Source organism: Meleagris gallopavo, chromosome Z (assembly GCF_000146605.3).
Source record: "Meleagris gallopavo isolate NT-WF06-2002-E0010 breed Aviagen turkey brand Nicholas breeding stock chromosome Z, Turkey_5.1, whole genome shotgun sequence".
Taxonomy (NCBI): Eukaryota; Metazoa; Chordata; class Aves; order Galliformes; family Phasianidae; genus Meleagris; species Meleagris gallopavo.
In genome coordinates, this window is record NC_015041.2 from 48,379,261 (window position 1) to 48,405,064 (window position 25,804).

The window sequence follows — 25,804 nt, forward strand, 5'->3', positions numbered from 1 at the left end:
TCCTATTAGCCATGGTTAGGCTTCCAGTCCTGTTTGTAGATATATTGAATGTATTTTACAGGTTTTGCTTCTTGTTTTTGTCATGAGACCTAATACTTGGATGCTGTTAGTTTTGTTGAAACACAGAGCAACAAGAAGTTTTTAGAAGTCCAGTAGATAAATATTTTGCTTGTTTTACAAAATAACTTGTGGTGCATGGTAATTGGCTACTTTTGTTTTATGTATTTTGTTTTAATACTAATATTTGCAGACAAATTATTGATTCTTGTTCTCACAGGCAGTTGAACTACAAAACAGGTTATCTGAAGAATCCAAGAAAGCTGATAAATTAGATTATGAATGCAAACGGCTGAAAGAAAAAGTAGACAGCCTCCAAAAAGAAAAAGATGTAAGTGCCAAGGTGGTGGGTTTTTGTTTTTTTTTTGGTAGTAGTGAAAGCAACTTTGTGTCCTTTGTAACAGAGAGATGTCATAATAAAAATAAGCCATTTACAGCAACATTTTTAAATTAGGAAGGCATTTTTTCACTTATAATTTCCTCATGTATGTTTTATAAAATCCTTTTTAAATCTAAGAACTATGCAGCATAGAATTAAATGACTAAAATCATATGCAACACTTATTAAAAATGAAGAGCCTTCACAGTTGAGATCTGAAATTGTTTCTTGCCCTTTCCTCATGAGAAGGTTAATAAACACTCAACGTAATTGTCATGTATTCTGAATGACTATTTAAAGTAGGTGTTTTTGCAGTATCTTCCTTATAACTGAACTCCTGTTTCATTCTTTTTTTCTTTTTTTTTTAAGTATCTTTCTTTGAGATACCATCTACATGCTCCTGTTTACATAGTCACGAACACTGCAGCAAGAGGCTTAGGAGTCTTGTAGAAGGATGCTTCCATTGTTATAATCTTGCCTTTCATGATAGTTTGTTGACCTGTCTTGTAGTGTCAACATGGAACACACAGGACTGGTCTGTTCTGTTCCTCTCTGTCATTTACCACTAGTAATTCTGAGACCAGTTACTCTGTCCCCTCTTGCTAAGACCAGTCTTTCACATTTTTCTTGCATACTCTTGTTTTGCCCCAGTTTTTTTGTTTGTTTGTTTTTCCTAGGAATGCATTTGCAGTGCTTCTAAGCATGGCTGGCATTTTGAGTTAGAAATTTCTCAGGCTTGAACTATAAGTCCACTTATTCATCAGGAAAATTCTTTGTAGGCATTTCCTTTAATATATCATGTTGTCTGTTAAATCCTTTCAAGAAAGGCCAGTCCTTACTCTTAAACAGTATCTGTAAAGTAGTAAATCTTCACTTACTTTCAGTTCACAAGTCTTTGATTTCCATATTTTGTTAATTTTTTAACTACTCTGAACAGTTGACCTTTTCACTTCCATTTGCTCTTCAGCTCAGATTGGAATGCTTATAGTTACCATTTGTGCTTTGGCTTTCATCTCTGCTTCTTATTTAAAGTTTGTTTTTCCAATTTTGTTATGTTTAACAGTGATAAGATTGTGTTTGTGGCTTATCTGTTGCTTGATAGACCATTTTGTCTTGCACAAAGGATCTGAATTGCAGGTGACTGTTGTATAGTTTTCAGTTTTACTACCTGGCTAATAGCATATTCTTTTTACTTAGGTTGTTTTTCAGTACTTTCTTCTTTGATTGATACGCACCTTTGAGAGCTAGTTTGTAGTTGAAGATTCTCAACATTTGTATTAGTGATACACCACCGATGTTACCTACTCTTCCCAATTGTCATATCCGTATCACTAGCATTGCCCATCACAGATCAGAAGCCATGTGATGGTAATTTGTCAGTTATATTTTAGAGGCAGTTAGAAAAATCAGTTTTGTCCTTTTCTTTATATTCAGGCAAAGTGTGGTATGATGTTTGATATCGCTAGCTTTGCAGGTGAATTTCACTTCTGTGGCCTGTTATTTGAGAAGTAATATTATTTGATGAGTTGACTTTGTCTTCACTGTACAAATGAAGACTTTGAGCTTTGTCTGTTCATTGAAATATTCTAGCATTTGATTTGGCTTGATGTCTTCTGACTGCAACAGACTGCAGAATCTTTGCTTTCAGCAGCTGAATTTGAACGCTTCTCTGAGCAGCCATTTTTCTGTATTTGTACTAAAACCAGTTTTTTAACCTGTGAGACTCATGAAGTGGCTTGCTGTGTTAACAGAACGCACACTGTATCCGGGTTTTTTGACAGTTGCACTAGAGTTTCCTGGATAGGATTCAGAAATACAAGAGAAGCCTCTGCCACACCTCATCAATATAGTCTTTGCCAAGGGTTTTCCAATTTATGAATTCATTTAGGCTGAAATATAAAATACATCAAACTGTTAACATGATCAGATTCAAGGAGTTATCAGTATACACACCTCTGTACCTACGCAAAGTTGAGGTTTGAGTTGGACCTTTTAGTCATGCTGGATATTTCTGATACTGGAGCAAACTACAACTTAGATCTTTAAATAGTTTCTGTTCTCTCCTTTCATTTTTCACTGTTGGCGTCTTTCAGGACTAAAACTTGGTGTTATCTGTAAATTCTCATTTTTGTCGAAAGCAGACTCCTGTCAGATGAGAGCGTATTTACATGATGCTACTTTAGAGCCCATTTATCCAGATCCCAAGATGAGCCTGTTCTGTTTTTCAGTTCTTTAGACTAAGTCTTAAGTCTTAGTCGTCTTACATACCTAAGATGCTGGCTGGTGAATGGCAGGGCCAGTTGACACAAATTAGGAAGGGGTTACGGAACTGCTGCTCACACTTTCACTGCTGAAAGAGAAACAGAACCAAGTTAATGAAGTTTGTGTTTTGTGTTGACTGTGTCTTTTATTTCACTCTTGGCTAAGTCTTGATTTCATGGTAAGGGAAATGTCTGCAGTGTCTTCTCACTTCACTTTCCCTTGGAACAAATCCCTGGTGAGGGGAAGAGGAAGATGTCTTACTGGTTTCTGTGCATACTGTTTACTACCTGGTACCAGAACTTTGTGTCACTAATAAAATGATGGTTATACCCTAATGTTTTTACTCCCCATAGCTCTGTTAGCAGAGCATCAAAAATAACACTGTTTGTGTGAAATACTTTAAATTTCTTCTTATTTTGTCATAAAATAGGCTGAGATGCCTTAATTTGAAAAGCAGTCTCTGATATCACATTCAGTTCTTTTGAAAGTGTTGATGCTATGCCTTTCATCAAATTGCATAGTTTAAAGATAGAATGGCAGTGCCAAAACTTATATTTATTCTCTTTGTAATTATTTAGAGATTAAGAACAGAAAGGGATTCTTTGAAAGAAACTATTGAAGAGCTCAGGTGTGTACAAGCACAGGAGGGTCAACTGACCACTACAGGTAACAAATATGGAGATTAAAAGCATCTTTTCTAAAGTTTGTGAGATTTATCTGAAGAGTCCTGATTGTGCTTTGTTTAGGAGAAAATAAATTTAGACTTCTTTGAAAGCATCAATGAGAAGCTGCTTTTGCTACTCATAATTTGCATAACTTCTGATTTCAGTTGATCAGAACTTTTAGTCTCCTCACTGTGGTAGTTCTAGGATGTATTTCTAAATTGTTTAGTCAGTCTGAAGAAAATTACTTAAGCTTTCTCAAGTATATATGGTATTTCTTCTGTTGCAATGTATTTGTTATGTTGCACAGCTTTTTGAATAAGCTCTTGAGAAGATGCATCACGAAATCTTCTTGACCAGATTGATTGTAGGCAGAAATAGCAGTTGTTTTTCAAATGAAATTGTGCTTGCCTGTCTTGCTGTAACTTGATTCTGTGTCATTTTCTGTTTTATAACATTACTCTAAAATTACGAACTTGTGGAACAAATTTACTTCTGTTTCTTTAAAAGAAAGTAACTGGTCTGCTTGCTAAATGTTTTACTTTTTCTGGCCCAGGATTGATGCCCCTAGGAAGACAAGAACCTTCAGACAGTTTAGCAGCAGAAATTGTTACTCCTGAAATAAAGTAAGCTAATACATGTGCTTTGTTATACTAACCATTATGATGTACCCATAAATGAGTGGTTTATTTCTTAATGAGTGCTGAAAAGCTTATGCAGTTAATGTTTTCTATCTCATTTTGAATTTCTGCGCAGCAAGAGCTTTTATGCTTAAGCCAAAGTTCATTTGACCTCTCTTCAGTTTTCGTATTGTGCTCCAAAAGAAGGAAAAACAACAAACTTCACCTCAAACTGTACTTTTCCTGCAGAGTTCATGTAACCGCAGCTTGTATGTGCTCTGACAGAATACCAGTACTTGCTGTTGTGAAAGTAAGAAATGACTAATACTTTGAAAGGAGCAGTAGATTTTGTAACCAATTTTATATCATAGTAAATGATTATGATTTATGAAAGAGCAAATCAGCCATGGCAGAGCTGAAAGTCATTATAGCTTAAAAGATTGAAAGTTATGTTATACCAGTAAGCCCATTCATTATCACTATAACCTGAAAATTAAGTTATTGAAAGACAGTCATGTCTCAGAAACCTGTTGACACTGTAGGCATTTAATTTTTTTCATCCCTACAAATACTGATACAGTTGTTAAAAATTGGAAAGTTCAACATGTGGTTAAAAGCAGTGATAAAGAAGTAACTTTTTACAAAGTTAATGATAGAATACAGTTGACTTCTATCTCTATTGATACTCCTTAAATTCAAGAGCATTTCTTTTAGTTTTATTCAGGAATTGAAAAATAGTGTTTTGTGGCAGTATTAGTGAAGTATGGAGTTACTGATTAAACCTACAAGACTGAACGATAGAAGATGGGAGCCATAAATGCTCTAAAGACCCAGGGACATTTCACCATCTCCTCACCTTAAACTGAAGATGAAATCTGGATTTTATGGAAGTATGCATCTGTGCAGACTGTTTACAGATCCTCAACTCAGCCTCCTTGCCTACCACTTAGAGGCAGTCGCAGTAGCTGTCTTAGTATTAGAACTTCCTGATCTGGAGGTTCTGGGCTGCTACTTCGGTAGGTAGAGAAGGAAGGCAGCCCACCCGTTCAGGCAGCAGCTACTGTTCTTATGTTCCCTGCATTATGACAGGACATGAATCTGTTTGCAAGCACCTTTCTTCATCTCATGGAGGAAACCAGTGGATTAGACGGGAAATGTTTGCAGTCTGAGGCTTGTCAGTTGCACTGGTGTGAATCGAGAAGAAACATGAGGAAAAGCAAACTCTGAAGTAGAATAGCTTCCTCAGGTTCTAGCGGTAGTTCATTTACAACTGAGATTACAACCTCCCTTGATGCTTGGCACTTAGTTCTAGATTTTCTGTATTCTACCTAATAAACATGTCCTGCTGATCTACTCTGAGATCTAATAGGGTCATTCAGGCAACTTTCTGTTGTGTTACTTTCAAAAATTATAGCTCTTTTAACTAGATTTTAATTTGGGGGCTTGAAGACATAATTGTGGTTTCATCCGTCTCCCTTAAATAGGTAAAGATAATCTTTATGCAATCTTTACACATCCTGTGGTTATCTGTTTACAACTCCTGTAAAATTGTGTTTCAAATTGTTTAGGGAAAAACTCATTCGTCTTCAGCATGAGAACAAGATCTTAAAGTTGAACCAGGAAGGTTCTGACAACGAAAAGATTGCCTTGTTGCAGAGCCTTCTTGATGATGCAAATTTACGGAAGAATGAATTGGAGACAGAGAACAGGTAAGAAGTCCTCTGCCCCCCAAGTTGCACTGATTTTTTTCAGACAGTGATGTACACTTTTGACACTTTTTGTCCAACACAAGATTCCCCAGCACAATAAAAGCATAGGCTTACTGTATTGAGTGAAATGCCGAAAGGATGTGATTGAAGTACTGCAGAACAAAAAGAATCTGAGAGATGGGGAGGCTGGAAAGAAGGCAAGCTCAGGGGGGATGTGATTAATGTTTAAAAAATATCTAGTGGAAGTGCCTAAAGGAAATGGAGCTAAAGTAGTGAGGCAGAAGAGGCAAGGGGCAAAATCTGAAACATGTGAAATTCTACGTAAATGTAAGAAAATCCTTCTTTCCGCGAGTGTTGCTTAACACCGCAATGTGATGCCCAGAAAGGTTGTCTCCATGCTTGGTAATACTCACAACAGAGCAGCACATGTTCTTGGATATAGATATCCATGGAGACAAACAAGATGCGTCTGAGGGTGCTAAAGTAATGCTAAGTAAAGCTGACCTTTACTTGTATGTGGCTGCTCTTTATTTAATCTTTGAAAGGTCTTGGTAGTTGATTGAAGTTTTTGAAGTTTGAGAAAAGGTCAATGCCCGCTCACCTTCAAAAAGATAAGAAAAAGGATCCAGGCGGACTGAAATGTATTCTTTTAGAATCTGCTTCCAGTCACATGAGGAACAGGGAAGGTCAGTGTGAATATTTCAGGCCTGACTAATGTGATTGTCTTCTACAATGAAATAAGTGGCTGCCTATGTGAAAGTGGCTTTGGCAAAGCCTTTGTCACAGTCTCTCATGGTATGTTTATATTCAGAATGGTGACGTATAGACTGAATGAGTGGTAAATTCAATTGTAGTGAATAGTAGTGCTAACAATAGTGTGGAAAAATTAGCTGATTGAAGCTAGTTGAGAAAAACGGTCCTTCACAAATCATTAGCACTTGCAAGACCACATTTGGATATAGCATGTAATTTTGGACATATCGGTATAGAAAAGACATGGACATACAGGAGTGCTGAGGTGAGGGACTCTGGAGCATGTCATGTGGGGTAAGACTGAGGACAGGGCTTGTTCAGCCTGAAGAAAAGACAACAGGGGAGATCATTCTCTGATATACATCTGCCTAATGGGAATGTGTAAAGAAGGCAGCTGGTTGACAGTGGAAGTACAAGAGGCAGTGGATACTATTTTGAGTACAAGAGATTCCTTCAGAAAGGAAAAAAATGTCCAAAAGATTTAGAAAAGAGGCACAAAGAAATTGTCTGACCTTCATCCTTAGTGGTATCCAGACCTCAACATTACAGTAGTCTGCTGTACTTGGACCTGCTTCAAGGAGGAAGTCAGATTTAAATAAACTCAGGAGGTCTTTACCAGCCTGCAGGTTGTTAGGGTTCTGTGACTGTGTAAAGGCAATAAGGTAGTTGTCCTCACACAGAAAGTCAAAAAGAGTTAGAAACTCTTGTTGTTTATATATGGAAATAATTTCTTATGACTTACATGAAACACTGACTTGGAAAAGTATCAAAATGTTCTGGGAGGCTGCCGACTCTGATCTCTGGAACTGTTGTAGTAAGTTCTGTTGTAAATTCTTAGTGAGTAAAATGCAGTATTATATCTCTTACGTAGGTCTGGAAACAGTAAACCCTGAAAGTCTCAGGCATCATCTTGAAACTTTTTGTTGTTTTCTGAGAAATAAAATTTTACCTATTTCATAGATTGGTAAATCAGAGACTTCTCGAAGTGCAATCCCAGGTTGAAGAACTACAAAAATCTTTGCAAGATCAAGATTCAAAAGCTGAAGATGTAAGTAGAAATCTGGGTCAAACTTATGTTCAAGTAGTTGTAGTGGTTTAAACATAGAACTTCTGGAGAAGTTTCTGCTTATTATTTAGTAAAGAATCAGACTGCTAGGAATTTCTTATTGTTTAGCATATTCTTTGTTATTGTCTTAACACTAAATTGTTCTTCTTTAAATAGAATATAAGACAAAGTAAGACATTTCTGTAGGAAAAAAATGCAAACATTCTATGCAGAGAAAATATCAAATATGTTTTATTTGATTAAATTTTATCTGTTCCAATACCAAAGAAAGCATTGCTTAAAATTATACAGTTAGAATAAAGTTTTGAGGGGAATTAAGGACGTATTAATTCTCCACATCTTAATAAAGTATCTGAAGTTATTTTTGTTTAAATTGTGGAATTTAAGGTGTTTCCTGCTGGTGGGTGCCCCATAATTTCTTTTGATGTATCAGCTAATGCAAGAAGCTGGGCAGGCCAAAACTGAAAATGGCGAATGATTGGTCACTTAACGCAATATAGCATTTTCTGTTTCCACACACAGAGTTACTTTTGTTTTAAATTTGAAAATACGCATCATGGCAGGTTAGCGTGAAGAACAACTTTCAGTTTTCCACTCAAAAAATGCTTTTGCCACCTCCTGTATTTGATACAAGAAGCTCTCTAACTTTCTTAAAACAGTGATTTGCAGGAGGACATATATATATGTTTATATGTATATACATATACAATGTGCACTCACAATACCAGTGTATTCCTCTGCTAATTGGCAACAAGTTGTAATGTGTTGCATTCTATTTTCGTGTTTTTGTTTTAACTGATTTATATTTAAAAATGACAGATCTTCTAGCTGCTTATTTTCATTTAAGAGTTTTTAATTTAGCTTTTTCCATTAATTTTTAGAATAAACTGCATGAATGTAAAGACCATAATCTTGTTCAATTGAGGTTATTTTCCGAAGTAATTTAGAATGTGTTTTAGAGCGTCTTTTTAAAATAGGTTCATACTATTTTATGATTCTGATATATTCTTTGCATTCTTGTTCATTTATTAAAATCTGATTTTTCAGGATGAACAAGAATATGAAAACATTATTCTCAGATACTGTGTATTGTAAAGAGTCCCTGTTTAATTGAATTCAGCATTATTTACTGCACTGGAATTCTGTTCCTTCATAAAGCTCTAATTTGGGCTGTAGTTTAGGGCATGTCTGCAGCTTGCTTACAGGACTGATTGCAGCCTGTGTAGGCATAATGTGAAGTGATTATGCTAGTAGTAAAACAGCACCATAGTACACTGTACTGTGTGTGTACCAGACAGGTGTTGCTAGGCAGAGCTGGAGTTGGTTATCAGTTAGCTGCTTTCCTTACTTCTGTGTAGGTCTGACCAAGCCAGTGGTGATAGATACACACTAAAACCTCTTGGCCTGTTTTGCTGAGCTTAGTATGTATGCCTTCACTTCTCTTAAAGAAGCAAAAGAGTACAGTCAGATCAGTTGAGGTTGCAAGAACATCTGAATCAATGGACACCTCTTCCAGTCTAACACAAAGCATAGCAAAGCTCAAAGTTAAACCCAGTGTCAAGGGTAATCAGGCTGTACTGGGACATCTTGAAGTTGTCTGTAAGAATCATTAAAAAATGATTCTTCAGATTCATGAGAACAGAGATAAGGAGGCACACAGCATGCAGTTCATTGTTTGACCAACTTTTTTTCTGATTTTTACTACTTCTCTGCAACAGTGCATTGAAATCCTTGCTTTTGCATATATAGCAGTGTAAATATGAACAACATTGAAAACTGAAGGTCCTGTTTGTATTCTTGTTATTGTTTTATGTTTTAATTTTGTTGTTTTTTTTTTTTTTCTTTTAGTTTTGTTTGTTCTCAAAGCTGAAGTAAGTTTTAGGCTTGCGCAAGAAGCAGTAAAAGTGTTTTTCTAACCCAGACAAATGTCATTACTAAGATCCAGGTTGGGATGCTATTTGATTTTTATACTAAAGGGAAAGGGGATGTTAGGAACACATCAGTGTGGTTAGACCTGTAACGGGCACTGATGCAGCATGTTGGGGTTCATGAATAGTCCCTTATGGATAAATAGTCCCTTATGGGTACTGTCTTACTAGCCAGGGAATGGCCTCCTTACTCTGATCTTTCAGACTGCCATATTGAGACATCCATGGTGTGTCACAATAGCAGGTTTGATTTGTTGTCTTTCAGAACATGTACATGTGTAGGGCTGATCAACAAGTACTCCAAACAGCCTTGTCATTTGCATGCCTTATCACTCCTTTTCTTCCCACTTGTTCTCTCTTTTTCTGCCTACTGTAAATACAGTCCTAAATAAACAACTGACCTTTGAATACTTCCACTCCTCTAGACCAAGTTCCGCTAAATCTCTTAACAAATTGGGAATTTTTTCATACTGTTACATAGGCAATCTTGGCTTCATATGCTATTCTTAATACGCTTACTATGGCCTCCTGGCTTAGCTTCTCCCTGAAGGGTCCCCAGAACTCTGTTATCTGTTTAGTTTCTTGTGAAGTCAGCAGCTTTTCTTATTATTCCTACCTGTTTGTGAAATCCGGCCATCCTGGTGCTTTTCTCAGCTTCTGACATTGTTAGCTGTTGTATCAGGCAGTTTTCTTAAGTCATGTGCTGTAGTTTCTCTCATCCTATTTAGGTAGTTTAATCTCAAGCCAGATCACAGTCATCTGCCCGCAGCCTTAACATACACAGCAAAGCCAAATTTAGACCCCAGAAAGGAGAGAGAATTCTTTTCTTGGCCTGTATGCAATTAGGTATTCATAAATTTTCAATAAAAAGGCTTTATTTTTGTAGGTGTTCTAGATGCAAAAGCTCATAGCAATTAAATATTGGGGGAAATAACTTTTCTAAATCACTTATCAGTTGTTTCTTTTAGTGTTTTGCAATAGGAAATCATTAGCATAGGGAGAAAATAACTAGACTGCTAGTATAGATTTGTTGATTTTTAGCAGTTTTATTAAAGAAATATTTTTCTATTATGAACAAATGAAACACATGATGTTTATTATAAAGCTTTTTAAAGAATAGATGAAGCCTCAGCTTTTATTGAGATTTTAAGATACTGGCCTTTTTATGTGAGAACAGCAGTTACACCATTTCTTAGTAGCAGAGGATTTGGATATGTGACTTTGAAACTGACTGAGACTTAAAAAAAAAAACAACAAACAAATCATTGCCCGGTTTTAGATTAATTCATTTGAATTTATTTATTTTACTTAGAGAATGCATGTCTTTAGGTTGGTAAAGCTGCATGTTTTACCTTTTTATCCTTTTTTCCCTTCTTGTGTCTTGGGTAAATTACTCTGAATAACTCAGTTTGGCTTCTTTTAATGGCATGTGCTGTGAATTGTTAGCTTCTTGCTTGTAAGAACATTCAGTCTATCTGGATGGGAAGCAGGTTACTCCCTGCTGATTGGTGTCTATCAGTCTGTATCCAAATGTAATGTAAAGATCCTCAAAATGAAAGTTCTGAGATCATTTTTAATTTTCTTAGAAGCCAAATAGTCACTGCTGCCAAATTTTCCTTTTCTTGTCTAAACCAATGGGTAATGCTCCAAATGGTCAGATGTAAGTACCTTTCCAATTTAAATACTTTGTGATCAAGAAAGGTTTGTTGTTACTAAAGTGCTGGTGATTCAGTAGTTGTTGAGAGAACCAGAAAAAGCGTAGTGGTCAAAACCTGCAGATTCCTAGCTGCTCTAAATTTATGCCTCTGTAGTTAGTGGAGTCACATTGGCTTATTTTTGCATACTTCCCAATTTTACTATAGTGCAATAAGGAAATGCAACTTTGAAGTTGATTTACACATTGGAAGTTAAAAATCATAAAATGTGACACAGGAATGTGATCAAAGACAATATTTGGAAGTCTTTACCTGTAACAAACCTAACATTTGGGGATGATGCACACTGTAATTGTTCCTACTGGCTGGATGTCAAAACGTACTGAAAGATCACTGGTGGATAAACAGTGAAGTTTGCTGATGATGGTATTCTGGAGCAACTGTCACATGCTAGAGTTCCTCTTTGGTTGGTGTAGGATAAACACAAAACAAAATGGAGATTCTGATTTAATACTTTGCATTTGTCTTGTACTTGATCTGTGTGGGAAAAAAAGCACAATTCGTAATCACCCCAGGAAAACACATGCGTCTCTTCATGGTGGTTGTAGCCCAGTAGACTGCATATTTTCTCCTGTTATGTTGCTTGTATTAATTTTTTCTTACGTAACTTTACAAAAAGCAGTTGTTCTCCTTTAAAATTCTAGTTTGTTTATTTATAAATGTGCTTTTTATTTTTTTTTAATTTTTTTAGTAGTGTGTTTTAGAAAATGTTACAGTATGAGACAGCTGATGAGAACGGAGGAGAAAAATGTGCATGCCTGAAAATATGCATAGCTTTAATTTTTCTGTTCATGTATACTTCCTAAATAGTTTCTTCTGTTGGCTGCTGTTTTGCTTTATACTAATGTCATCTCTGTTTCTTGGCATGGGCTTCTGCTCTAGGCTATTGTGAGTATGGCTTTCTATTTACTTAACACTACTTTCAGCTCATAGACATTTATTGAGTTTCATTTTTTTCGAAAAATACTCACTGTGTATAAAGTGAGTTTAAGGTTAAAATAAAATTTACTTTGAAGCTTTTATTGAAAGAGCTTATTGAAATGTGAATTAACCAGAAAGTGGAACACTGTAAGTTGTATGAATATTTTTTTACATGTCAGTAGAGATGAGAAACAGAAAAGTTGTAAAAATGTGTTGTTCTCTGGTCCAAGACACCATTCCTATTCCGTGGGAATAGGAATTTGGTTCAACTAACTTATTACACGTCTTCATTCACATTGCTTTGCGGTATTGCTAAGGCGACTCTTCTAGTGAATTTTGCTGCACTTTCTATTCCAGGTTAACTTATTAAGTCTAATTAAAACTGCTAAAGAGCATTGTCCTTTATGGATCTTGCTTGTACTGATCTAGTTCCTGGGGAAATATGAAGCATTCTAATTTCAGAGTAGTCACGCAGCTGTCAAGGAAAACTACCACAGAGGACAGGGTTACATTTGTGATCTAAATCTGAGTGAAGTAAAAAGGTGGATTTTGGTTAGAATGTCAAAATTGTATCTTAAAAATAATTTTGAAATTATGTTAAAGCACCACAATGTATTAAAGTAACACATGTAACTTTCCATTTTAGTCAGTTCTTCTGAAAAAGAAACTTGAAGAACATCTGTAAGTATTGTGTTAGTCTTATTTTGCTTTCCGTTTAGAATGTGTTTTCCATATGGCTGGGAAGGCAGACACTCATGAATAATGCATCTAAAAGATAAACAATTAAGAGAAACTGCTTTGCACAGGAGAGTTAGGGAATCTGCAATTTGGATATTTTCATTTAATAGAAAACCCTTGACAAAATAGTAGAAGCTGTAAGTGAACCATCATTTTGTGATAATTAGAACACATTGCCTAACATTGCGTCAGAAGAGTAAGTTCTGAGGGAAGCATTTTAATGTAAACAAAAATAATCTCTTCGCATGTTAATAGAGCATAAAGGAACGTTTTCGGAAGTGCTGTTATTTTGTTCTAATATTTCTACTTTCTAAAAGTGAAGAGATGCTCACTTTTTTTTTGTTTGCTGAGTTGCTCACATAGTTTCTGTTGCTTTGGGATTCAGCCATTCTTTCATAGTGTGATCTTAGTTACGAATATTCATTTTAGGCATCAGTTGCACAATTTACTGTAAAATCTAAAGTAAGTTCCTAACTTTGGACTGAGAATGAAACTGCTTTTTCTCCATGTACTGTAATAATTTTCAGCTTATGTTACAAATATTTCCACGGTGACATTGATATACCTGCCTTTTGTCATTGTGTCCCATGGCAAAAATCAGTAATGCCATAAGAAATATATGGCTATTTGAGTTTTCTTTGCATCATTTAATGTTCATTCAATCACAGTAAGTACACTGGGAAAACAATGTATGCCTTTTTGATTTGTAACAGTGAGAAGCTCCATGAAGCTAATAATGAGCTACAGAAGAAACGAGCTATTATTGAGGATTTGGAACCAAGATGCAATAACAGTTGTGAGTTTACTGACATTCAGTCTATTTCTTTTATTTGTAAAGTATTTCATTTATGAGGTCTTTAATTAGAATGCCTGTAAAAAGTGCAGGTTAAACGAAATGTACATTTTAAGTGGCATTGATATTTGTTGTTAATTTCTTCAGAATTTGTGGTGGCCAGAAAAATGCTTATAATACTTGAAATGAAGGAGATGGTATGTCAAAGACCACTATGGTAATGACCACCGAAATAGCTACTCAGTATCCTAACTGTTGTTGAACCTCAGCTGCTGAGAACTGTCATATCTCCTAGCATCTCAGTTTTGAAGATCCCTAGGTTATTTTTACTGACAATACATATTCCTTCAGCATGTTATCAGATGACAGATTAGAATTGTGTTGTAATTTGAGAAAGCTTTTGGACAGTGGTCAACAAGAGTGTCGGTTTTATATCATATAGACAGATGGTTTCCAAACTCCTAGCATCTAGCTGTTAACGACTGATTTTTAGTACAGTCATGCTATTTATTTCTTGAGAAATATTACTGGAGCTAGGTTGTTGTTTTGAAGCTTACTCACTTTATAGAACAAGGCAAAGACTTGCGACCAATTTTAGTTTCTCTGGTATATGCAAAAATAATTCTAGTCGTGAAGAGATCCAGGAAGACTGAAATATAATTGTGGTATTCATTGCACGAATCCTCTATACATAAGGGAATTTTAATTGTGTTGAGCCAAAACTACAAAGTATGTTGTAAAATTCTGTCATAGCAAATGGTAGAACTCTTGGAATTGAAGATCAAGGACCAAAAGAGAAGATGATAAACTTATGATCCTGTCATACTTGATAAGCCTTAGTGTTAGGTATAAGAACAATTTACTGACTCTCTGACTTAGAAAAATCAAGACATGTTAATGCTTCTGTAGTTGCTTTTTAAAAATCTGTTTTTTTTCCTTCGGTCCCAATGAAATAAAAACACTTTTTCACACTTAGGATAAAAGTTTTATGAATTATTTCTTCAGGTTCTTTTAGGTGTCCTGGGTGTTTCCAAAAGGATTGGGTGTTATACAAGAGTCATACCACCATGAAAAATGAATTTTATAATTTTGGACATATCTAATTTGATTCCCTTATTGTTCAGTGAGGACTTTCAGCAGGACTTTGTCCTCTGGAATGCTGAAACGTGACCTGATCTTGTTACCAACTTAGTGTTTTCCAAATGCTTCGAGAGAAAGCTACAGGGTAAACATGAAAGAGCATTACAAAATAAGGCTGCAAAACAGATAGACTGTGAGTTGCCAGTTGTCTAATGTTGTCTTAGCCACACACCAGTGATATCTGCTGTTTGATAGAGAATGATGGAATTGGTCTTTTTCTATGAAGATGTGTAGTTTATACAAACTGTATGTGGCTCAGCATATTTTTTTTAATCAGCGTAGGAAAAGACTGTGCAGCGAAACTGTCCTTCTGGTCTGCACTGCTGTGGAAGAAATTAAATTGAGTACATTAATGTGGTAATTCTGATTATTTTTTTGTCCAGAGTGGCAATTGAATGTATCACACCTGTCAGTCATTAATCTCACATAGAATAGGTAAACTCAATTTTTATCTCAGTTACAATACCAAGATATTTCACAATCCATAATGTATTAAGAAATGAATTTTGTGAGTCTGCTAACTAATTGCAGTGATTTGATTCCCTTTCTCTTTATTTTTCATAATTTTTTAAAACAAAACTTGTGTATTTCAATTGCTTGAGATTATAGAAGAGTACACATTTGTTCTTTTCCTGAGCTGTTTAGTAATTCAAATTATGATATCTGTTGAATTACATTTCTTATGTATGCTTTTCTTAACTACAGTATGTTCTAGCTGTGCTTTAAATGTCTGTTTGAACTTGTGAAAGTAAACATAATGTAATTGTTGTTTTCCGATGTGTGTACCTCCTTACATAAAGCAATCAAAATTGAAGAATTACAAGAAGCTTTACGGAAGAAGGAGGAGGAAATGAAGCAAATGGAAGAGCGTTACAAAAAGTATTTGGAAAAGGCCAAAAGTGTAAGTATATTTGTTCTACATTAATGATTCCTGGCTGCACCACATGTCCAGTCTCTGGGAATAAAAAATAAAGAAGTTAACTGTATATACAGTGGTAAGAACAAGAAAAGAAATGGTGAGTTTCTTTACCATCTTACCATTATGGTGCACAATATTGATTTATTCTTCAGATTTTAATCTTCTTGTGTTCATTGCTGTCCCCTTTTGCTGCCTGTCTACAAGCCCCTTCTCCTGTCTCTATAAACATATATACCCATGGCAGCAAATTTCTGGAGTCACCCAGTGAAACCTGGCTTACTAAAGACAGCAAATGACAAGGAGAAGTGTGCTAAACCTTTTCTACTGTTGCGACAACCTATTTCTTTATCAAAATTCTTCATTACTTGTGTCTCTGAGTGACAGAACCATAGATTAGCTGAAGTCATGTCCATACTAGGAAGTGTGGTGAAATAGCTGCACTCTGTTTCACAGTCAGAGAACCACTTCCCTTGTTTCTTCTAACAAGGGAAGAAAGCTCTACGAGCAAAAATATTTTGAATTAGTATTTATGCTGGGACTTCTGGGGACTTCTGATGGTTTTCCTGAAAGCTATGCTTCTGTACACACAAATGTAGCTTACTCAGACTTTTCCTTTTTTTCCTTATGCCTTATGTTTCTTACTCTTTCTCAGGGTATTCTTATGAAAGAGTCCTGACTTCCCCTTTCAGTAAGATTTATTTGTATGTACTGTGTTACTATGGGACGTTTTATCCAACAGTAGTATTAGTTATTTTAGTGAGGTTAGGTTTTTGTGATCTTCTTACCAACTTCTGCTATTCTTTTTTTTGTGTGTGAAAATAAATACAATCATAGCCTTCCACTACTGAAATTGTATCCATGTCCAATGCGTATTTTCTTAGAAATATAGAACGTTAAAGTACTGTTTTATTTCAACATCTATATATATTAACCTGAAATGGGTAGAAAAACAAATGATAAGTCTTTTTCCGTATATCCATGTTCTGTTACAAAGTTTTCAGTTTTTTTCTATTAAGGTGGTAGGAATCTAGATGTTATGCTGCATTTGTTCTTGGTTTAGCTCTGTGGTTCTTAGTACTCAGATGCTGCCTGTAATGAATGCCACATATGAGTATACCACGTATGAGTATATATGCACATTATCTTATTAATAAGTAAATGTCCATGGATATGTCACAGCATGCTTCTTGACATAACAAAGTTTTCTGTAAGCAGTGCCATCTGATGCCAGGTGGCATCTTTCCAGACTGAAGATATTTCTAAGCTGTAAAGGAGGAGCTGACAGGCCACAATTAGGTAGACAAGAGCTATAATGAGAAAAGACTTAGAAAAAAACTTTCCACCACTGTGGTCCAAGGTAGTGCAGTTAGTGAAAGGACCTGCATATGTGGGTCTGAGATCTTAACCTCTTAGGTGTCACTTTTTCCCATTAGTGGTTTCATTTTATGATCTTGTAGAAGAGGCTCCTGTTCGGGTGCGCTAACGTATGATGGCTGATGTTCAGAGCATCTGTCTTGCAATTCTTCAAGATTGTTTTGCAGGATTCAGCCTCTTAAAATTACACATTCCTCAGTTCCACGTTTTGGTGTGTCTTTTCTTAATATTGATGTGGTTTAAGTCACTTTTTTGTTTTCTGACCTGCCTTACATGGTTATAATTTTTTAGGTTTTTTTTTTTTCATTCCATTGGATTGATTTTGCAGCATTTAATTAAGCACAAATTGGTCTTATCTTACAGGTCATCCGTACCTTAGATCCTAAGCAAAACCAAGGTGCAGCTCCTGAGATTCAGGCTCTGAAAAATCAGTTGCAGGAACGGGATAGAATGTTTCATTCACTGGAGGTATTAATCTTTACGTTTCCTTGTTGATGTGGATTTCCTTATTGTTTTCTAGATAAGGACTAATACTTTTATTATATATTTTTTAATTTATGATTTTGTTTGTTTTATAGAAAGAATATGAAAAAACAAAAAATCAAAGAGAAATGGAGGAGAAATTTATTGTTAGTGCCTGGTACAATATGGTAAGAAACTCCAAAACTTTAAAACATGGGTAGTTAGTGAAATGCCTCATTTATTTACATATTGTTGTTGTTTGAAAAGTGGTTTTCAACAGACAAGACATTTGTTTCTATGTTTCTTAATGTTTTAAAGTTTCTACTATGTAAGAGTTTGTTCCTCTGATAACACTAGGGTAAGCTGGAAGCCTCCAATTGCTGTCTTGTAGTTCTAGTCCTTCTGTATACTGACCTGCAGTGCCTGAATTTCTTACTTTGATTCTGCAGTGTTCAATCTTCTCATCATTTCTAATGAACAAGCAACTTCTTTAACCTTGGGTACAAATTTAATCCCAAGTGAAGGTGAATACAGGCCTGGCACTCCCTAAATTGTTCAAAGTATTAGGGAGCAGCTATGCAACTTTTGCTGGGTATTTATGCAGTGACATTTTTCACCTTTAACAAATGCTTTCCAGAAATCTCCTTGGTAGAACGTGGCTGCATTGAAGCTGCTGTTCTAATATGACCCAATTGACATCCATTTTTCATTCTTCTTCACCACAAAGTTCAAATTCCTCCTCGCTTTCAAAACAGTTTCCTTCTTGCTGTTCTGTGTTCTTGTTATGTTCATGAATAATAAGACGAAAATAGTACTTAAGCAAAGTGTTTGAATCCTTTGAATACTAAAGGGATTTTCAAATGACTAGTGTCCTTGACCAGATCTATTGCATTACTACCACTGTTGCACAGAATAAAGGGCTGAATAAAGAGATGTGTTCAGCAATTAGTCATGAGTGCCAAGATGAGTGTTTATGATTTTGTATGTGTCCTTTTTAATTAGCCTTTACTTCTGTACGCAACCCATCGCTTCTCTCATTTTCTCCTTACATTTGCTCCCACTGGAAACACACTTTCAAGATGTGTTCCTGCTGGTACAGAGATAAAAATAATTTCATTGTTTTCAGAAGCAAAGTACTTTTCTAGTTCAGCATACTAAGGGGGGTTGGGTGATGATGAGAAGCACTTCTGAAAAGGTTTGTCCAGTTACCACGTGCTTGTATGGAAAAGCATATTGTCAGATGTGGGGATCCAAGGGACCTGCATCTCAGCAATTTCCTCCAAATTTGGACAGTAATTGGAAAAAATATTGAGGACACTGTAAATGATCAGGAAGAATGTCTTTGTCATGCCCTTAAAAATGTAATGCTTTATGTTTGAAATTCAGAACAATTTAGTGTTGATGGAAATGATAAAATATAAATGAATAAAGTTGTCAAGTGTTGTGGTTTTATTCTGAAAAGTTTATTTTTGTCCACAGGGGATGACTCTGCATAAAAAAGCAGCAGAAGACAGGCTGGCAAGTACAGGCTCAGGACAGTCCTTCCTGGCTAGACAAAGGCAAGCCACAAGCACAAGGAGATCATACCCTGGTCATGTTCAACCAGCAACTGCAAGGTAGAGAAGGCCTAGCCCCTAGAAAGAAAATTGCCCTGTGATTCAGGCCACTTCTATTGCAAATTACAACATTCAAGGAAAAGCAACCAGCATTTTTTTCACTTTTTCCCTTGTTACCAATCTTATTTTACAGTTCAGGAAAGGATTTCGTTATGGTTTCTCATTGTTCCATAAAGCCCTTTGCTTATATTTTTGGGAGTCCATCTCTCTCTTTCTCTCTCTGCATTTTTCTGAATGTGCCAAAGTTTTGAAAACATCTAGCTATACAATAATGGAACCTTGTAAGTTTATATGAAGCCTGGTCTCTTACAGAAAGCCTCCTGTGGGTTGTTCAACAGTGTAGATTTCCTGTCGCAGTTGATATACTTGTGCCTATAAGAGTTGTCACACTTTACAAGACTGCCTTTGTTTAAAAGGAATTAGACCCCTAATAGTGTGCTAATCAGTTGCTTCAAAGAAGACGAAAACACGAAACAGAAATGCAAAATTAGTGTATAATATTATTGTAAAATGTTTGCATCTGAAAGGCTTATTGGCAACAAATATGACCTTTGCTTTTATTTTTTTTATTTTTAATCTCTTATATATAAAGTTTCCTCTTGTTCTTGCTGTTGAGAAGGGAAGCAGGATGATTTTTTTTTTTAAAAGCTTTTGTTTATCCACTAGTGTTATCTGTTTGCTGGCAGAACTGAATATTTTCAAATAGCTTGTCCCATTATTCTTGATCAGTTATATGCATAATACATAGTATTAAAAAACTGAAAAATATTTGAAGTGCTTTAATATGCTACTGCATCTTCCATTTTAAAAAAGGCATTTTTATTAAAATTTTACTGTTTTGGACTTGCAGTACATAATGGATCAAGGCCTAAGTTAATATTGTTGATGTTGCTGTATTTCAGTTGTCATCCCCTGCTAAGCAACTTGCTTTTAATATGTCGATTCAGGGTATAATTGTATCCGTTGCCTTACTAATGGTACCAGTGCCTTCAGGTGAGCATGTTGCTGACTTTGCTGAAAGCTGGCTGTGATTTGCTGCCTTCTTAGGATGAAGCTGGTTGAAAACATGTTACTCTCTATTACCTTCATATTATCAGTCAGGTGGATGGTGGCTCCTATGATTAATTTAGGCCCTGATCCTGCAGAGTTCTTCTTTTTCCTTGAGTGATTCTGTGCTTCGGCTATCCTTTTTTTTTTTTCTCTTTCAATGAATGGTCAGACACAAAAGGCCTGAGTATCAGCGGAAAGTTTCATGTAGTACATCTTATTTTAAACATTCGTAATTTAGAAACTGTTTGTACCCTAATGCTGCATGCAGTCTGGTTTCTGTATTTATTCTTTTAGCTTATTTTAATGCCCTTCCGAGTGAAGACATTTTTTCATAAATACCCATACTACAATTTATCAAGCATCTGAATAACTGTATTAATCACAAGATAGATGGGATGGGCAAAGCATCATTAAACAAGCACACCTGGATTAAAGGGCAAGGAACAGGTGAATGACACTTGTAGGTACTCTTTTATCCTCAAGTACAGCATTTGTTTTAATCTAGACTAAGAATGCTTTCAATATGTATCTGAAAAAGCTTCAGTTCTGATCTTTTTCTACAGTCATGCCAAAAGCACAGGCATTCTATTATCTGCATATAGATTTGTCTTCTGTGCTTCGCATTTGGAAAAAAAAATAATTTTCTAAAAATTTTATTAGTTCAACATAAGAAAAATCTGGGCTGTATTTGTAGGATACAGCTGAGACAGCAAAGGTATGTTCTTGTGTGCAGAGAAGTAATGACGTAAAGGCAGAACAATTTCTGTCCTTTTGTGTCTCTTACTGAGATGCCAGATCCTAGCAAGCCAAAAAAGTCATATGTTAATCATGAAATCATAGGTATTACCTACCAAAGTGACCACTGTTTGTATGATGTCTTTTACTGATCTTTTTTTGTGCAATCCATTACAGTCATTTGAAGAACTTTTTCTATCTTGAACTTTTTATTTGTCTCCTAAGTGAACGGCAGCAAAGTGAGTTTTTTGTTCTTGTTTGAGAGTGCAGCTTTTCATATCACCTAGAAGAAGAACAAAAAAATAGCTAGAATTCCATCTTTATTTTAATGTTATCAAACTGCCAAAGCAAACTTGTGAAAGAAAGAAACATCGTGACCTTAGTGGAAAGTATTATCTTATAAATTTGTCTAAAAATTTCTTTTGTTGTTGCTATTAATTAGATGCATGCCTAACATAACTTAAATGTAATCTGTGCACTAGAATAAAACTACTTGCTTTTATTATTTTAACTTCTATTTTACCACTTTGCCCCCAAAGTTCTGTTGACAGACAGATGCCTCTAATGGCTGGGAGATGGCAGAGCTTCTAACCAATATTTGTACTTTAGCTTTTAGTCACGGCTTCTTTCCTCTCTTCATGGATGCTGACTTATTTTTCTAATCTGTAGAAATCTCCTCTTTTTGACTTGGCTTTCCTTTTCCCATAAGATAATGTGTTGAAAATACACATGTATATTCAACAGAACTTGCATTAAGTATAAAAATATAAGAAATATATTACAATCCTACAGGTATACTTCTAAAGATAATCTTTCTATCCAATTCCATTTGTTGTTTAGTCTTTTAACGATCATCAGTGGGAATTCAATTCTTTGTTCTTTAGCATTTTCCTCTTATTGTTTATTGCATAATGAATCCTTGATCATTGAATGTGGATGGTTCTTAAGAAATATAGCTGGTTATGCAGCTTTGGAAGTAGTGTGCTATTAAAAAATAAGGGCTCAGAGTGTGACTTGAAGGAGAAATGCAGAAGAGCTTGCAGTGAATGCTGTCTGTTCTTTGTATCATCAGTGAAAGAATATAGACCAAAAAAAAAAAATTAAAATGGAGTCATCTTGGTACAATATAAACTTCTAAGAAACTTCCAGGAAGATTTGTGTGGACGCAGACTATTGACATCAAAACTATACTGATAATTGTTAAATCATTATAGGCTGTCCTGATATATTCCAGAAGCAAACAAAAAAAAAAGTCCTGTCTAATTTCAAGGTGGTCTTAAAGAGAAAGAGTTCTCCAGGACAGTGGTAAAAGAGCTGAAGGATTCCTAAGAATACATTCCCAAGTACTGTGCTGAGGATATGACATAGTAGTCTTCTTGGTACATCTCAATTAAATACACAGAGATGTTCATTGTTTAGAGCTGAAGCATAGTTTCTCGTCTTAAACAATGTGTGTGCAGTTTGATTTCTACACTTCATTCATGTTCAGTTGTTAGCATAAATGAACAGACATTTAAAAAAAAAAAGCATTCAAATTGCTCAGGTTTCTTACAGCATCTCTTAGCCACTTGAATTGTACCGTATTTTCCAAGTGCAGTAACAACTGGAGTAGTCTAATGTAAGGGTTGTGAGTCCCACCCACAGTGCAAGGGGAAATAAACTGTCAGAGCACACAGCTGTATATTTTATTTAAATGAAGCAAACACCATATTGGCTGCAAGGTGTTTTTCAGTATCTCTTTGGAAATAAGCAAGTGCTAATCTTGTGCCGTTCTGATGCTGGTAATAACAACTCTGCAAGTGCTTTATTGCTTTTTATTCGTGTAAGCAGCACCATCAGTTTTTTCATTGCATAGGAAGGAATTAACGTTGACAATTCCTACAGCTGCTTTATGATCATCTTAGTAGGAAGTGCTGTGTACAGGCTGTCAAGAAAATTTAAGAGGATTTGTCAATTTTAAAGTCCTTGATATTTTGACAGGTGCAAGTAGCTTTTGCTTTTCCTCAGTTCTCCACAGAATTAGGCTATCCACTTCATAGCTTCCTGGATGATTTTTAGTGCATTTAATTATCTTGATATGTTGATGTTTTCTGTAGATACGATAATTGGAAAATATTTTAATCTCACCACTTGATTTTCTTCTGGTTAGTGATTGACTGAAGACAGTCCTGAATGTGGCTATTTTTCTTTTTTCCTCTGATGAAACAAAAAGGTTACTGAGTTTTACTCATTTTTTAGAGATTTTTTTTCTTCCTGGACATTTTGTCATTTTGCAAGGATCGATGAGGGAGCTATTTTTGCACTCAAAGTCAGATCTATAATGCTGACTTCTTGTGGGTTTTTGCACATGTTTTAGGTAGAATGTGTGGACTCTTGTTTTGCAATAATACAACGTTGATAAGCTTTGACATCTCCAAAACAAGTTTAGCAAATTTTGCAGGCAGTTTCCTCACCTGTGTTGCACAAATAAATAGCTAAAAGAGGTTCCTTTGACAGGAAAGCTCTTAAGTGATGTTTTTTTCCACCTGGCAAAGCAACTAGTTGTACTTCAGGGGTATTGCCTGCAGAATAGTTTGAAAGCTAGATTGTGATTGATATGTGATCTCAGGAAATCTCATGCTTAGGAGGAAAACCTCTTCGGAAGTCCTTGCTTAGACCAACAGTATTAACTGATTCTGGCAATGTGATACACTTAGTGCTCTGTTAAAATGGAGAGGTGGATCATTATAAATGTAACAATTTGAATGTTGAAGATTGCTTAGGCATGAAATTTGATGAAGTTGTGAGCTACAGAAAACTGCATGCAGCCTGGACATGTCCCCTCCCAAGTAAGAGCAATCCAAATCTCTATTATATGGGCAAGGGTGTTGCTTTCCTACTTCGTACCTTTCATCGGGAGAAAGAAGTAGACTCACAATACCGTATGTGCTGGTATAGGAGCAAGAAATGGCAAGGGGTGAATTTTACTTGCAGTTGGAATGCCTTCAAGCCAGATCATTTATCTGAGGGCAGGCTGAAGGAAGTTCCCAAGCTGTATGTAGGATCCTAGCCGCATCACAGTCTGGTAACTTTGAAGGAATTGAGGAAACTATATGGCATGACTGATTTTGTTACTTTGTTCTTGTGATGTTTCTTCACTCTGGAAGCTCAGAAAAAGAGCAGTAGCCTGTTAATAGCTGTGCAGGCTGTAAGTAAAAGTAGGAGTTGATTTCCATGGTTTGAAGGTGGAGGTGGCAGATGCAAACAACTGTGAAGGACAAAAATCTGAAGAGCAAAATGTCTTTCGTAGTTTTGCTTTATGGTGGTAGATTAAAAGAAGTGGAGCCTGAGCCTTTGTAACTAGCTGTTCATTTTTCTAATTAATTCTGAATCATAGTTGATTTAAGTATTGGAGGCTTTCCTTTTTTAAGCTAGAAGCTGTGATTATCAAAAACAGCCACCTCAGACTTCTTTCATCTGGAATAGCAAATTCCTGCAGAGTTTCTCAGCTGACAATCTTATTGCAGTGTTTGGAGATTCTGATGACTTGTTCTGTGTTCTCTTGACTCTGCTTTAGTGAATTCACTGAAATATTTGGCTACAAAGATGTTTTTTAGAAGTTATCAGCTCATTAAATGAATTGATGCATGAACTCGCTGATGAATGTAGATTGAAAATGAATGAATGACTGTAGATAGAGAAGCCATAGAAAAGTTGACATATGAAATAGTCCCACAGTACATTGTGCCAACACTTGGCAGTATAGCCAAGGCAGATATCCAAACAAGTTATTCTGTTTGATATTTTACTGTGGGTCAGTAGGAGCTCATGGTAAATACTGTGATGGAAGTCCTTATCCAGCAGTTGTTAGTGAATGATTTTGCTATTGACTTCATTACAGACCATGTTCTGATCTTTGCTTTTAGACCTTATCAAAGGAATGGGATTGTCCTGAAGTAAATCCTGCATTAGTTGTTTTTGATGTCAAACCAAGGGTTTCTATGGGTTTGCTGTGTATATACAAGATCATTTGAAAACTGCTAGCTTATCCTTCATAGCACTGTGTGTTGATTTTAAACTGAAACCTGTTCCTTCTGTCAGATAAAATTTTCTTGTTGCTGTTGGATCTCAGATCATGAGCTGTATTTCATGAAAATTGTTGCTAGAAGAGGGAAATTTGGGACAGCATTGCTAGGACAGTTGGGACAGTGTTTCCTGTTTGGTGACTTTGTTCATTGCTTCACACTAGAGAGGTCCTTTACTATCAGATGATGTCAGAGTCTCACATTTCAGAATAAGCAAAATGGTTATTTTAATCTTCTCAAAAGCAAACATTTTTCAGCACTTTTAAGTGCTGATAACTGCTGTAGAGTGGCACAAATCTGAAATACTGCAAGAGCAAGGATTTCCATTGGTGTAAGGATTGTTCTCTGAACAAAATTGGAATCACTAAAGATTATCCCTAACCTCAAAAGATAAGAAAATCAACATGAAGGCCATTTGTTAGCTTGTTAACATGCTTGCATTGTAAGAGTGGTCATGAAAGAAAAGAAAATCCCAAATGGAGTAATGGAGAGAGAGTTATAGTTGTGATAAAACCATTAGACGTTTTGATTTGGATTTGAATAAAGCATCCCTTACGTAATACAGATTTTATAAAGCAAAGATTTTAGTTCTTAGTCATCAGAGGTGAGTAACAAGGAGAATAAACTTTTTTCTTGAGAGTAACAGTTGTTTTGAGAGAGATCTTAAAGTCTGTACGTAACAGTACCAGTAAAATCTTTGAATATAATAAAGATGACATTATAATGCCACACGTCTTGGAATTTATAGTCCACTTTGTATTCTGTAGCAATTATAAAAATGTGAAGTGGTGTTGACATGGCTCTGGAAGATGATATGATGAGTGGCTTGTTTAAAACGTCT

The 25,804-nt window shown here is 35.7% G+C and overlaps 1 protein-coding gene across 1 annotated transcript in view; it reads left to right on the forward strand.

The window, feature by feature from the left end:
- Window positions 1–264: 264 nt before the first annotated feature.
- HOOK3 (hook microtubule tethering protein 3) overlaps window positions 265–25,804 on the forward strand; it is a 30,976-nt gene continuing 5,436 nt past the window's right edge. The window contains exons 1-11 of the mRNA XM_010725975.2: window positions 265–388; window positions 3,277–3,364; window positions 3,917–3,986; window positions 5,549–5,689; window positions 7,403–7,490; window positions 12,719–12,753; window positions 13,524–13,606; window positions 15,544–15,644; window positions 17,400–17,504; window positions 17,615–17,686; window positions 18,978–19,114. Of these exons, the coding sequence (XP_010724277.2) occupies window positions 3,922–3,986; window positions 5,549–5,689; window positions 7,403–7,490; window positions 12,719–12,753; window positions 13,524–13,606; window positions 15,544–15,644; window positions 17,400–17,504; window positions 17,615–17,686; window positions 18,978–19,114 (827 nt within the window). The 5' untranslated portion in view covers window positions 265–388; window positions 3,277–3,364; window positions 3,917–3,921. The remainder of the gene's footprint in view (window positions 389–3,276; window positions 3,365–3,916; window positions 3,987–5,548; window positions 5,690–7,402; window positions 7,491–12,718; window positions 12,754–13,523; window positions 13,607–15,543; window positions 15,645–17,399; window positions 17,505–17,614; window positions 17,687–18,977; window positions 19,115–25,804) is intronic.